General features: G+C 43.8%; 1 protein-coding gene across 4 annotated transcripts; it reads left to right on the top strand.

The window, feature by feature from the left end:
- The first annotated feature begins 310 nt into the window (after positions 1–310).
- Positions 311–9,481, top strand: LOC121549851 (armadillo repeat-containing protein 1-like). Of its 4 annotated transcripts, none has more exons than XM_041861784.1 (7): positions 311–485; positions 1,440–1,648; positions 2,361–2,452; positions 5,759–5,951; positions 6,551–6,667; positions 6,797–6,871; positions 7,870–9,481. In XM_041861784.1, exons 2-7 carry the CDS (start codon positions 1,487–1,489, stop codon positions 8,062–8,064), a joined length of 834 nt encoding a protein of 277 aa, XP_041717718.1. In that variant the 5' UTR covers positions 311–485; positions 1,440–1,486; the 3' UTR covers positions 8,065–9,481. The 4 variants fall into 4 exon arrangements, with proteins under 4 accessions (XP_041717718.1, XP_041717719.1, XP_041717720.1 ...); XM_041861785.1 differs by lacking the exon at positions 311–485 and adding an exon at positions 517–599; XM_041861786.2 differs by lacking the exon at positions 311–485 and adding an exon at positions 807–874.
- The last annotated feature ends 4,564 nt before the right edge of the window (positions 9,482–14,045 follow it).

Here is a 14,045-nt window from a genome sequence, read left to right as displayed (position 1 = left end):
CAATAACATTTGATATGTTTTGATTTAAATTGCGTGACAGCAGATTTACGTATAGAATAATACGAAATGCTCTGAGGCCTGGTTGCAACACATGCTAGAACGTGCCAATAGGCTCTGGATAGCTCGTGCTTGGCTCTGCCCACCTATTTCCTTGTTCTGGCCACTATGATTAATTTGCTCCAATTGGAAACGACAGGCTGTGGTCTATCTTGGGTTAGTTATAAACATCTTTGGCCCTAGTGTCCTGTCTGACAGAAAAAAAACTGAGCTCTGAATGGCTCTTCGTCTTGGCAGTCACAACGGAACTGTCCAATTAGCTGTCTCCAAACAGAGGCCGCGATGACTCGTAAAATGAACCCGTTAGCTAGCTAACGTTAGCTATTTGACGAAATTGCATGACCGAAACAGCTTTATTTCGCGGTTTCATTTTAACTCAATCGCTGTCATTGTACAATTAAAATAAGGGGAGATCACTTGGAGAAAAGGTAATACTCTGCTAATACTAACTAGCTACTGTAGCCCAGAGAGTAATGTGTTTCTGGTTGTCCTGGGCGTGTTTTCAGAGGTTATGCGTGGACAACAATCAATGCTGCAGCAAGGTGAAGTAGCCAGCTAACGTTAGGAATTCTTGCAGTTCTGATTATAAACATGGAGGGCCCTTCACCTTCACCCATTCATTCAATTAGCTTGCGAACGAGTAAAAAAAAAAAAAGTCAATGACAAGCTAGCTAGCTACATTGGTTAGCTAGACCGCTAACCAGCTAACTAGCTCTGTTGTTTGCTAGCTAGCTATTGGTTTTAGCTATTGATCTTGCTTGCCACGCTGTTTCGTTTGCACGGAGTAGTGCGACTGGTTGTTCAGAATAACACCTGGGTAATTATCAGTAAAGAAAAAGCTCGATGTTTGTTTTGGTCCGTTAGGTTAAGTTGGGCTTTTGTTGTAGTTATAACCTCCATAACGAGCCTTATTTGCTATGCACGTCTAAAACCTGCACCATGGACTGGGCCATTTCAGAACAGCCTGCTAATGTAACGTTAACTGTACCATGTCATTACATTGCTTTAAACCTGTGTTATCATGTGTCACTACATGTTTCAGCCAAGTGTCCGAATAAAGTAACTAACTAGCATTTTTTTTAAACGAGCTTGAACATAGTTGTGTTAGTAGGCATACACACAAAGAGAATAATGGTGTTGCTTTTCATGTGACCTGTCAAATTGATTGTTTTTCACAAATCACAATCTGATGTTCATACTGATTGCAGTATTGATTGATACATCATTTCTTATTGCCAGTGTCTTTTCAATTGGTTGGTTTGGTCATGCAGTGAGTGTGCCACAAAAGCATTAGAGACTGTTGTCACTGAAATAGATGCCATTGCAATGAATATGTTGGGTACTGTACAGCTAAATCTGACTTGATCCTATTATACACACAGTGTAAAGAGGCTGGTTTGATGTGCATGGCACTGGGAGAGAAGGCACCATGAGTGGGGAGTTGGATGCGCTGACTGTGGTGAACCAGCTACGAGACCTCGCAGCTGACCCCCTCAACAGACGGGCCATAGTACAGGACAACGGCTGCTTACCAGGTCTCATCCTCTTTCTGGACCACCCCAACCCTCAGGTCGTCTACTCAGCATTATTGGTAAGGCTCATCCACCACCATTTGGCCATCCTGTTATGCAGAAATGTGAACTGAGCCTTTGATCAAAAGGAATTGGAACAGGGAAGAAAGATTTAGGCTAATCTTGAGTGTACCATGCAGTGTGCGGTAAGTCATTTTATAAGCAGTGTGCACATATTCTCGTACTGCTCATGATAACAAGTCTCAGTCTGAGGAGTTTATTTACACAGGTTATGTAGCTGTCCTCTCAAGAGGGGCTCTAAAAGTGAGCTGGTTTGTGTGTTCTTGTCATGTGCCCCCCCCCCCTGCTTTACAGTGCTGTCAGGACAGGTTAGAGTGATGGTGCGAAGGTCAGTGTTCTCGGGCACATCTCCAAGAATGCACACACGCATCTGAGTGGTTTATATAATAGTTGTTATTTAGTGGTGACCTGGACACTGTACTTATTGCGTGTTTGCATTGGTTATGCAAAACACACACACACAAAATACTAGCTCTCACTGTGCGTAAGTGGCTGGTTGGCTGCTTAGCCGTTTATGGTGCGTGTTTGTGTGTATGCGTCTTTGCCTGTCTGAGTTTCAACAACCCCCCTGCAACAGCAACCGATAACCTTGCCACCACTACTGAAAAAAATCCTAGGGGACACACTGCACACTTTCACACAGACACAAAACCAAAGATGGTGATAGCGCTAGGTCAGTTTATGCGGTAATGGTTTCCCTTGTCCTTCCAGGCGGTGCGCTACCTGGCAGAATGTCGGACCAACAGAGAGAAGATGAAGGGAGAGCTGGGCATGATGCTGAGTCTGCAGAATGTCATTCAGAAGTAAGTTCCGTCATCGCTACTGCATCGGAATGAGCAGACAGACACGCACGCGGAAGCGTACTGTGCACTTTTCACTTAAAACCTGATCCTAGTATTTCTCTTGTTTTCAGCAGGCAATATGTGCATGTTTGCAAATGTTCTGGACAGGAAGGTTGTCTAAGGTTGACATGTAAGGATGAATTTGATTAATCCTGAATGAAAGTGGGCCTGTAAACAATTAATTTGCTGTTTCCGCACGTTGAGGGATTTAATGCAACATGCCACTTGTTTTTTTAAATATCACAATTAATCTAGTCACTGTCTTCACTGGTTTTTGTTAAATGCTGAACATTGTTAGGGTTGCCAGGTATTTATCTTGAGGACTGTTATGTCGGGCTGAGCAGCTAAGTCTACACTTTCATCACTGCGTCTGTCTCTTCAAATAAATACATGTTCATGTCCATTGAATGCCATTTAGTCAGGCTTAAAACATTTACCATTTAATTTACCCTTACTATATACCCTTTATTATTCAGGAAGCCCTCTGTTTTTATTTATTGACCCTTATTTTATCAGTTAAGTTGACGGAGAACATATTCTCTTTTATAGCAACGACCTGGGGATGAGTTATAGGGGGGAGGAGAGGGGATGAATGAGCCACCTTGGGGTACCTTGCTAAATCAAAATGGCCGACACATTGTGGTCACCCAGAGGGGGCTCTCTAGTCTTCAGAGGTGTTTGACGCTCCAGATAGGGTTGTTGGGTGCTCCCTCTCCTAGTGAGAGTATCTGGAGGGTGTTTGGCGTTATGACTGCTGCTTATCACTGGCACTAAGATAGAAATGTGCCAGCGGTTGGCAGGCCCATACCAGGCTGTATGATCTTCTCCTAGGGCCCAACTCTCTGTGAGACTGGACCTGGAGCTAACCAGCCAGCCACTTCAGCTAGTGACAGGCCCTGTCAAGAAGGGCCCTGTGGTCACACCGGCTCCCATTCCACACACCCTGACTTTGGGTAGAGGTCGTTCATGGCTGGAGAGAGTGTGAACACAAGACTTAAGGGGGGACAGGCTAGCGAAGTTTCACTATGTTGGTGTTAACGTCAGTCCAGTCCCAAGGCTCTGCTGTTACACTCTGTGTGGGGATTCATTTGATTTTAAAGCTGTTTCGAGTCCTCTAATGAAAATTGGTACTGATACATGTAGCTTGTTGGAGTGTTGTCCAGTCCATTCACACAGGAGGACAATGCATTCGGAAAGTATTCAGACCCCTTTACTTTTTCCACATTTTGTTACGTTACAGCCTTATTCTAAAATTGATTACATTGTTCCCCCCTCATCAATCTACACACAATAACCCATAATAACAAAGCAAAAACAGGTTTTTAGAAATGTTTGCTAATAAAATACATAAGTATTCAGACCCTTTACTCAGTACTTTGTTGAAGCACCTTTTGGCAGCGTTTACAGCCTCAAGTCTTCTTGGGTATGACGCTACAAGCTTGGCACACAGTTGTATTTGGGGAGTTTCTCCCATTCTTCTCTGCAGATCCTCTCAAGCTCTGTCAGGTTGGATGGGGAGCATCGCTGCGCAGGTATTTTCAGGTCTCTCCAGAGATGTTCGATCGGGTTCAAGTCCGGGCTCTGGCTGGGCCACTTAAGGACATTCAGAGACTTGTCCCGAAGCCACTCCTGCGTTGTCTTGGCTGTGTGCTTAGGGTCGTTGTCTTGTTGGAAGGTGAACCTTCGCCCCTGTCTGAGGTCCTGAGTGCTCTGGAGCAGGTTTTCATCAAGGATCTCTGTACTTTGCTCCGTTCATCTTTCCCTCGATCCTGACTAGTCTCCCAGTCCCTGCAACTGAAAAACATCCCCCCCAGCATGATGCTGCCACCACAATGCTTCACCGTAGGGATGGTGCCAGGTTTCCTCCAGACGTGATGCTTGATTGGTTCCAAACTTCTTCCATTTAAGAATGATGGAGGCCACTGTGTTCTTGGGGACCTTCAATGCTGCAGACATTTTTTGGCACCGTTCCCCAGATCTGTACTTCGACACAATCCTGTCTCTGAGCTCTACGGACAATTCCTTCCACCTCATGGCTTGGTTTTTGCTCTGACATGCACTGTCAACTCTGGGACCTTATGTAGACCGGTGTGTGCCTTTCCAAATCATGTCCAATCAATTGAATTTACAACAGGTGGACTCCAAGTTGTAGAAACATATCAAGGGAAACAGGATGCACCTGATCTCAATTTAGAGTCTCATCGCAAAGGGTCTGAATACTTAATAATTATGTACGTAAAAAAAAAAAAAGAATAGTTTGCAAACATTTCTAAAAACCTGTTTTTGCTTTGTCATTATGGGGTATTGTGTGTAGATTGATGAGCATTTTTTATTTAATCCATTTTAGAAGAGAGATATTATGTTTAAGTCAAATATTATATCTGTTTGGGCTTCTTGCGGTCAATTTGCAGTCTACAAATTATTTGTAATATGTTCCAGCCTCCGAGCATTCGCTCAAGAAGAAATCATCCCTTGGCTGAATCTAGCTGATGATCCCTGCTCTAGAGCCTAGCCATGCTCTTTGCAAAGGAGGCATTGTACTTAGCCAAGCTAACATGCTAACATATTTACTGATCAATCTCTCTGTTTCAATGTTGATCTGTCTGATGTTCTCTGTTGAATAAGAAGACTTCTAATGCTTTCATTAACAGTATAGCCTAATTATTAGACGAACAGAGACCTTTGTGAATGTATGGCCATTTTATGATTGTAGTGTGGTAATTCCTCCTTCAACAGGGCTGTCTATTTATACAGTGGAAAGGTTAGGTGGTGACAGGCCTGTCACAGTGGCTCTCTGTAGGCTTAGGTGACCCCCCCCCATGCAGCTGAACAGCTCTCTTACCGTGCAGTTTGTCTGGCAGAGCGACGACCTTTAGAAATATCAACCACTCAGTCCAGTCGGCTCTGAGAGAGACATAGACAGGTCCAGAGGACAGGACACCTAACTGTAATGGAGACCGCCGTTGTCGTGTTGCACATAGAGACAGAGTAGACATGGATACTTTTTACACTGTTTGTGTCCACTTCCTTTTTGACTTGGATTCATTGGTACCATCTTGCCCTTGTCTGGATTTGAGGAGAGGACTTGACATGAAGAAGAAGTCAGGGTTTTAAAAAATTATAAAAAACATCGCTAACAACAGCAAGTATGCCTTTGTTTGCTGAGAGAACTGTCCACAAAATGATTTGAAAAGGAAATGTTTGATACTAAACCTCTTGCTCTTTCTCCCCGCCCTCTATTCTCCTTCACCCCCCTCCCTCCCTCAGGAGCACCTCCCCTGGAGAGACCAAGCTGCTGGCGTCTGAGATATATGAGATTCTGCAGGCAGCTGGTAATGATGAGGCAGAGCAGGCTGAGGCTGAGGCCGCCTCCTGCAGACGCAAGGCCCACTTCTTCCTGGGCTCCACCAACAAGAGGGCCAAGACTGTGGTGCTGCACATCGACGGCCTGGACGACTCAGTGAGTGGATGGTGGTGTCTCCACCTTGTACAAACAATCACAACTGACGAGAGCAGTTTGCCAAACCAAAAATTCAGGCTTGATTCCCAACTGGTTTCTTGCTCCATGACTTCTGACCTTAATGTGTCTCACTGGGAGCAAAACGGGTGAGGAATCAAATCTCAGACTTCTTTATTGTGATAGGCTAACACAGTCGATTTGTCACCACCACTAGAACCCCTGAGACAGGCATATTGTCGCTCTGTTGTCATGGTGACCACAGTGTTAACGCAGGTTGTCAGGTGGTGTAGGTCAGTGTTGTAAATGTCAGCCATTGAACAGCAGGGTGTTGAGATCAGACCTGAGCACTACACCACAGGAGAGCTGCACCTGCGCCAGATCACATTACACCAGACAGACAGAACGACAGACTCAGTGACACACAACTCATATCTCGACACACACAGGACAATGAGAGATGAGCTCTTTTGAAATGTCATGTTGATTGTTATGTTGCTGCTGTAAATGAACATGAAACCTCTTCATCTGAATAGAAGGTCAATATTGAGCTAAATTAGCTTTACTCCTCTCATTGGTTTGTTTCTCCCTCCATCTCTCAGACTCGTAGAAGTCTCTGTGAGGAGGCCCTGTTGAAGATCCGAGGGGTGATCAGCTTCACCTTCCAGATGGCTGTGAAGAGATGTGTGGTCAGGATCCGCTCTGACATCAAGGCTGAGGTGAGTCTGAACGCACAGGCGCCCCATCCATTAAACACTGCACTCTGGGCAGAGAAGAAGAGTTTAAAACATCAGTTATTTTGGTTACAAATCTGTTATACCAAGACCCCCCATCTTTGTGTTCCTCAGGCACTGGGCACGGCGATCAACTCCACCAAGGTGATGAAGGCTTCACAGGTGCTGAAGGGAGAGGATGGAGGAGAGGTGAGGAGGGGGAGGGATAGTACTCAAATCAAACTAAACTTTATTTAAAGTGCATTTGAAATCGCAACACTTCATAGTAAAATGAAGGAGATGAAAAAATGTAACCTGAAGGCAATAAGAGATGAATAAAAAAACATGTGTAAAATAATAGTGAAACCATTGTTTAAAGGCCAAGCTAAATAACTGTCAAATAATTGATTAAAACCAGGCTGAAAAAGGTAAATTTAAATCGTGACCGGCCCTCTTACCTGACAGGGCAAGTCTTTGTGGTGGGTTATATTAGGGTGCTGTGGTTCATTCTCTAACTCAAAAGGTCCACACCCAGTGGGAGTAGGTATTGTAGAGCTCTTTGCCAACCCATATTGTTGGAGATGCTTCTGTGTCTCTGTCTGCTGGGGATGGTAGTTATTTGGAGTGACACCGTTAGCTGGTCATATCTCTCTGCCCTGAGGGCGTTACTCACCGCCTAGTCACATGACCAATCCCAGCATGCCCTGGGAGCAGTGTGTCACGACACCATGTATCTATGGGAAACCCAACCCCCATCAAACCCTTACCCCCATCAAATGTTATTTGTCACATGCTTGGTAACAACAGGTGTAGACTAACAGTGAAACGCTTACTTACGGGCCCTTCCCAACAATGCAGAATACAATAAAATAATACATAATGATGATAATAGGATTTTAAAAAATAGTAACACAAGGAATACATCTGAGGAGACAGTGACCCAACAGAAGTTGTTAAAGTAGACTAGACCACTGCTCCCCTCCCCCTGGTCACTATGATGGTAGACTGGGGCAGCTGCTGTTCCACTGCTGTCCAGCAGGGAGCAGAGCTGGTTCACTTATGTTTCAGACATGGCACTGGAGAGGTCGAGAAGCTTGAGGTTGCCTGATCTTGGTTTTGTTGTCTGCACTATTTAATACATTTTTATCAAAGCAGTTTGCCACTAGGCAGGGATTCTGAACTATTCCTTGTTGTCTTTCTCCCCCCAGCTGATGCTCCCATTCCAGGAGGGTGCAGAGGCGGTGGTGGTGGAGCACAACGTGGACATCCCAGACTACCTCCCCGAGGAGGAAAGCCCGTCTCAGGAGCAGGACAAGGCCGTGACGCGCGTTGGCTCCATCACAGATGGCGCGGGCTGGCTCGGCACCGCCGCCAACTTCCTGTCCCGCTCCTTCTACTGGTGACCACTTCCTGTGTCAGTCCCCATCGTCACAACCCCAAACCCACTAACCACCACCCGACGGTCACCTTAGCCCTGCCTACTTCCTCCAGACTTCCTACACTGCTCTCTAGTCCCTCTCAGCAGCCACACAGAGTACCACTCTGCTCAGTGTACAAGGAGCGCTGGACTGCCAAGTGCAACCTGCAATAATCTTTCATTGTTTATAAGACAAAATTAGCTAAGAACATGCTAGCTACTGTACCGCAGGCTGAACGCGCTGCACACTAAATACACTCAGTCAATCTCTACATGTTATGTACCTCATAAGCCAGAGACAGAGGACTTCAGAATCAGCTTACATCTCTTATTTTCCTTTAGAGAAGTAGTTTTCTCTGACGCCTGATGGGTCCATAACCTCTTTGAAACCAAATTGCATTGTGGAATGCATGGTGCTGCATCGTCTTCTGAGTTTGAGCGATTGCATTGTATGACGCTGTGCTTGTGGATACAGGAGTGTTTTTGGCTCTCGCTCTTCTTTTCCTCATCTTTCTTTTCATAAGGTTTTTTCACCCTTTTTCTTTCTGTTTGCCAATTTGATATAATCCCTAATTCAATTTTCATTCCCCCGCGTGGGGCTTTTTAAAGCATGCTGCAATAATTGTTGCTTGTGCCGATCTTGCTCGCTGCCTTGTCTTCATCATGTTTACGTCTCTATCCTTTGTTGTGTGCCTTTTGGACTCTTCACTGCCATGTATTGCTATTTATTTGTCAATTTTAACTTCTCTCAAAACCTGTACTGACCTCGCCTTCTGGATGGTAATGGGGTGAACAGGCCATTGCTCGGGTGGTTGATGTTCTTGATGATCGTTTTGGCCTTCCTGTGACATCGGCTGCTCTAGGTGTCTTCTAGGGCAGGCAGTGAGCCCCCGGAGATGGTTGGGCAGACCGCACCACCCTCTGGTAAATGGTGCCTGGTTTCCTAGTAACATTAATCATAATATGTTAATCTCAGTCCTTATTTCAGGAAGAAATCATGTTTTTCTTCTGTTGAACAGTTATTCTTTGTCTCCATTTTACTTTGTTGTTGAAAGATGCAACAGAAATGTTAAATGTAGATAATACCTTTTTATCAAGAGGCTATGACTGAAACATTGACGTTCAATATTAGGTTCTTGCATAGATTAGTCTTTGGATTGACTTTTTTTATTTTATTTTGAGGAACCCTTTCATGCCTGTAATCCTTTTCCAGCTGAATTATGATCTCATCTGATTTGCATCTGATTTAAGTGGGATTGACATGCATTGTGTAAAGGAAGTGCTGACCAGACTATAGTTATCCTTCTGGAGGCCCAGCTCAGATATAGAGTTTAAATGTATTACATTTTGAGTTTGCATCCTAATATTACACTTTTATATACACTACCAGTGAAGAGTTTGGACACACCTACTCATTCAAGGGTTTTTCTTTATTTTAAAAATGATTTACATTGTAGAAAAATAGTGAAGACATCAAAACTATGTAGTAGTAGTGCTTACGAACAACAAGTCGTAGGATGAAGTTGAGAAATCATCACTATTCTATTTCATCCTTCGTCTTCCTTTTTTGGTTTAACATGCACAGAATCAGTCATGATTTAAGTTGCGCCATGTAAAGTAAATTTTATTATAAGTTGCACCGCTTGTACTGTATATCAAATACTTGAACACAATTTTTTTTTGTTTCAGTTTAAATCTCTCGTCAAATCAAATGTTAATTTGTCACCTGCGCCGAATACAACAGGGGTAGACATTTTACATTACATTTTAGTCATTTAGCAGACGCCCTTATCCAGAGCGACTTACACAGTTAGTTTATTTTTCATACTGGCCCCCCTTGGGAATCGAACCCACAATCCTGGCGTTGCAAACGCCATGCTCTACCAACTGAGCTACATCCCTTACAGTGTAGACCTTACAGTGAACTGCTTACTTACAAGCCCTTAATCAACGATGCAGAGTTAAATAAGAAAATAAAAAAACACATGAAATAAAACGCACAAGAATGAAGATGTGTGTGACTATTGTTTAATAGTCACTCCATCAGGATGGCTGACAGAATCATGTAGCAGCAGCTTCTCATGTACAGTGTGTATCTGCTGTCTAATGTAATATAATGTATTGCAGATCTGAAAACGGTTTATTCCCAATTCACGATTAAGGCAAAGAATATTAAAAATAACTTTAAAATGTAAATTGTTTGCGTCTGTGTTATCAGTGGTGTGATGTGTGTGTGGGTGGGGAACTTGCATTTCATGAGTTATCCAGAAAAGGGCCACACTTGGCATGTTATGTGTGCATTGAGTTATGCCATTGTCATAGCATTTCTGAAACCTGACAATCCCCATAGGAAGAGTCAGACTTTGGCCTAGGCACGCAGTCATCTACCATGGCCATAGTACAGCAGCTGTAAACCTGCTCGTGTTGCCAGATCAAAATGCTGAGGGCAGCAGCTGTACTTGTAGAGCGGGAAAGAAGATATGATTAAATCTGTTTTCCTTGCGAGTGCAGAAGGGAACTGCTCCAGGGCAATCCCCTGCCTGGTCCACCTCCTCCCCCACCGCCTGGCCTGGTCCACCTCCCCCCACCGCCTGGCCTGGTCCACCTCCCCCCTGCCTGGCCTGGTCCACCTCCCCCCCAGCCTGGTCCACCTCCCCCCCAGCCTGGTCCACCTCCCCCCCAGCCTGGTCCACCTCCCTCCCAGCCTGGTGGTGCAGGCAGGCATGGGTATCCAGCCACAGCTGTAGGCCCCTGGAGGCAGTGCTCCTCCCACCATGTGACAGAGGGCTTTGTCAGACTGTAGTAGAGGCTTAGTTAGTGACACCAATCAGCTGGGTGGATGCAGACTGGCTGGAGAGGATGTGGAAGGCTAAGCAGAATTTGATGACTACTGGGTATTTCGCCTTCATTTCACCCAACTTTATATGAACTGAAGTGGAGTGCTGAACACAGCAGGATCAGTGAAGGAAGGATCAAGAGTTCATGGAGGGCATGCAATGTTAATAAAACATTGCTACAATATAAAACCTTTTATTTTCTGTTATTATTCTTCGTACCAGCCATTAGTGTCCTTCTAACCATGACATTCCTGTTGTTATGAAGCAGGACAACCGAGACCATACGTATGTGGAGGGCAATGCATCAGACCACAGAAGACTTTCGGCCCTCTGGGGAAATATGTGCTCTCCACTAGAGGGAGTCAGTTAGCTGGGAAATGTGTGGAAATGACAAATTGTGACCAACAAGAATGAAAACCAACTCAGAATTTGCCATTCTTTGTTCAATCACATGTCAACTCCAAGGACAAGGAGAAACATACTGGCAACTGGTTTTCTACATTGATGCAATAGACCTCAAAATGTTGAGTTTCAGATGTCTTTAAAGGCTAGCAAAAGGGTTAGGGTCAATTCCATTTCAATTTTGGTCCATTCCATTTCAATTTTAGTCAATTCAGAAAGTAAACCAAAGTCAATACATGTTAGAATCACCTTTGGCAGTGATTACAGCTGTGAGTCTTACTGGGTAAGTCTAAAGGCTTTGCAAACCTGTACTGTACAATATTTGCACATTATTCTTAAAATAATTCTACAAGCTCTGTCAAGTTGGTTGTTGATCAATGCTAGACAGCCATTTTCAGGTCTTGCCATAGATTTTCAAGTCAGGAACATTCAATGTCCCATCTTGGTAAGCAACTCTAGTGTATATTTGGCCTTGAGTTTTAGGTTATTGTCCTGCTGAAAGGTGAATTTGTCTCCCAGTGTCTGTTGGAAAGCAGACTGAACCAGGTTTTCCCCTACTTATTGTGCCTGTGCTTAGCTCTATTCAGTTTATTTTTATCCCCCCAAAAAATCCCTATTCCTTGCCGATGACAAGTATATCCATAACATGATGCAGCCACCACCATGCTTGAAAATATGAAGAGTGCTACTCAGTGATGTGTTGTGTTGGATTTGTCCCCAAACATAACGCTTTGTATTCAGGACATAAAGTTCATTTCTATGCCATATTTCTTGCAGTTTTACTTTAGTGCCTTATTGCAAACAGGATGCATGTTTTGGAATATTTTATTCTGTACAGACTTCCTTATGTTCACTCTGTCATTTAGATTAGTATTGTTGTTAATTCATCCTCAGTTTTCTCCTATCACAGCCTTTAAACACTGTAACTGTTTTAAATTCACCATTGGCCTCCTGGTGAAATCCCTGAGTGGTTTCCATCCTCTCCGGCAACTGAGTTAGGAAGGATGCCTGTATCTTTGTAGTGACTGGGTGTATTGATACACCATCCAAAGTGTAATTAATAACTTCACCATGCTCAAAGGGATAGTCAGTGCCTGCTTTTTTTTATGGACCCATCTACCAATAGGTGCCCTTCTTTGCGAAGCATTGGAAAACCTCAAATTTTTTAGGTTGAATCTGTGTTTGAAATTCACTGCTCGACTGAGGGACCTTACAGATAATTGTATGTGTTGGGTACATGTTAAACACTATTATTGCACACAGTGAGTCCATGCAACTTATGTGACTTGTTAAGCACATTTTTACTCCTGAACTTATTTAAGCTTGCCATAACAAAGGGGTTGAATACTTGACTCAAAACATTTCAGCTTTTACATTTTAATTAGTACAAAAAAATGTTTTTACAGCATTCCACTTTGACATTATGGAGTATTGATACAAAATCTCAATTTAATCCATTTTAAATTCAGGCTGTAACACAACAATATGGAAAAAGTCAAGAGGTGTGAATACTTTCTGAAGGCACTGTACATGGTTTCATAATGATCGTTTATAAATATCTGTCCTCTGGTTGTAGGCTATGCAGTATTCGAGGAACACCAAATATGAGATTTTCTTCCGGCCTATGGGTTTCTCTCTTATGTCTCTTATAGTCTCTAGTAATTCTTAAATATTCTTCCAATATTCCCTCATAAACTCCTACTGATACACCCACACATATTCTCAAGGAAGCTAGCTACTCCATGGAACCAACTATTTGCCATTGAGAAGTAACAGATCTAAAACGGTGTGTGTCTCTGGATTCTGGAGAGCTGCTTGTCTTATTTTGAGAATGTTAATTCCACAAAAAGGTTTTCATTTCTTGGATATTTCAGATAAGCTCCCTTCCACCCACATCTTGTCTGATCAAACAGCACCAGTGCCCTTCTCCTAAACACTCCTTGTTTGTCTGCGATATCAGCCCACTTGCATATTTGTGCATAAATGTGTCATCCATATCACTAGCAGCAGCGCTATTTGCATTGTTAATCTATGCGCTCGGGGATGAGGGCCTGATTGTGAGGAGATAGGGGAGAAAGGTGCATCTGCAGAGCCGCCGGGCTGCATTGACGATTTGATTCCAGGTTCAGTCTCCAGTCAATGGGATCAGCCGTAAATCCCCCAGGGCCGTGCAGCGGGAAATGATGTGACTCCTGTAATTTATGTCAAATAACTTTTGAGGATGTGTGAGTGTAGCAATCAGCGTTACCGGGCGCCATAACTCTTGGGCGGAGGGCTCCGGTGGAGATTTAATTGAGACATTTTTCTTTATCTTGAGCGCTGAGCGAGTGTCGTGTTGTTGTGTAACGAGATGTAATGTCTCTCTTTAGAAGGGGGGGAGGGGGGTCAACAGGCTGGATGAGGGAAGGTCACTGGCTGACTGGGTTGGAGATCCAATTTGCTCATGTAGCTTTGAGACTCTATGTAGACTAAATAGTGGAAAGACAGGAGGAGCAGATCACTAAGAGGCTGTTTGTCATTGCCATGCTAAACACTCAACGCTGATCTTTACAGTTACTCCAGGATAAATGGAGCCATACCACTTTTAGTTCAGCCAGGCTGCGCAACACTGAAGTACATAAAGACTAAAGAGATGTCCCTTTTTCAAGCTGACTGAAAATACAAAGTAGCACAGAGAATCCTTATATGACTTTGTGATTTAGAATGCTGTGTGTGGCCATACCCTCCA

This window comes from Coregonus clupeaformis, chromosome 34 (genome assembly GCF_020615455.1).
Source record: "Coregonus clupeaformis isolate EN_2021a chromosome 34, ASM2061545v1, whole genome shotgun sequence".
Classification (NCBI taxonomy): domain Eukaryota; kingdom Metazoa; phylum Chordata; class Actinopteri; order Salmoniformes; family Salmonidae; genus Coregonus; species Coregonus clupeaformis.
Note: the sequence above shows the minus strand (reverse complement) of the source record. Positions and strands in the feature narration are given on the sequence as shown.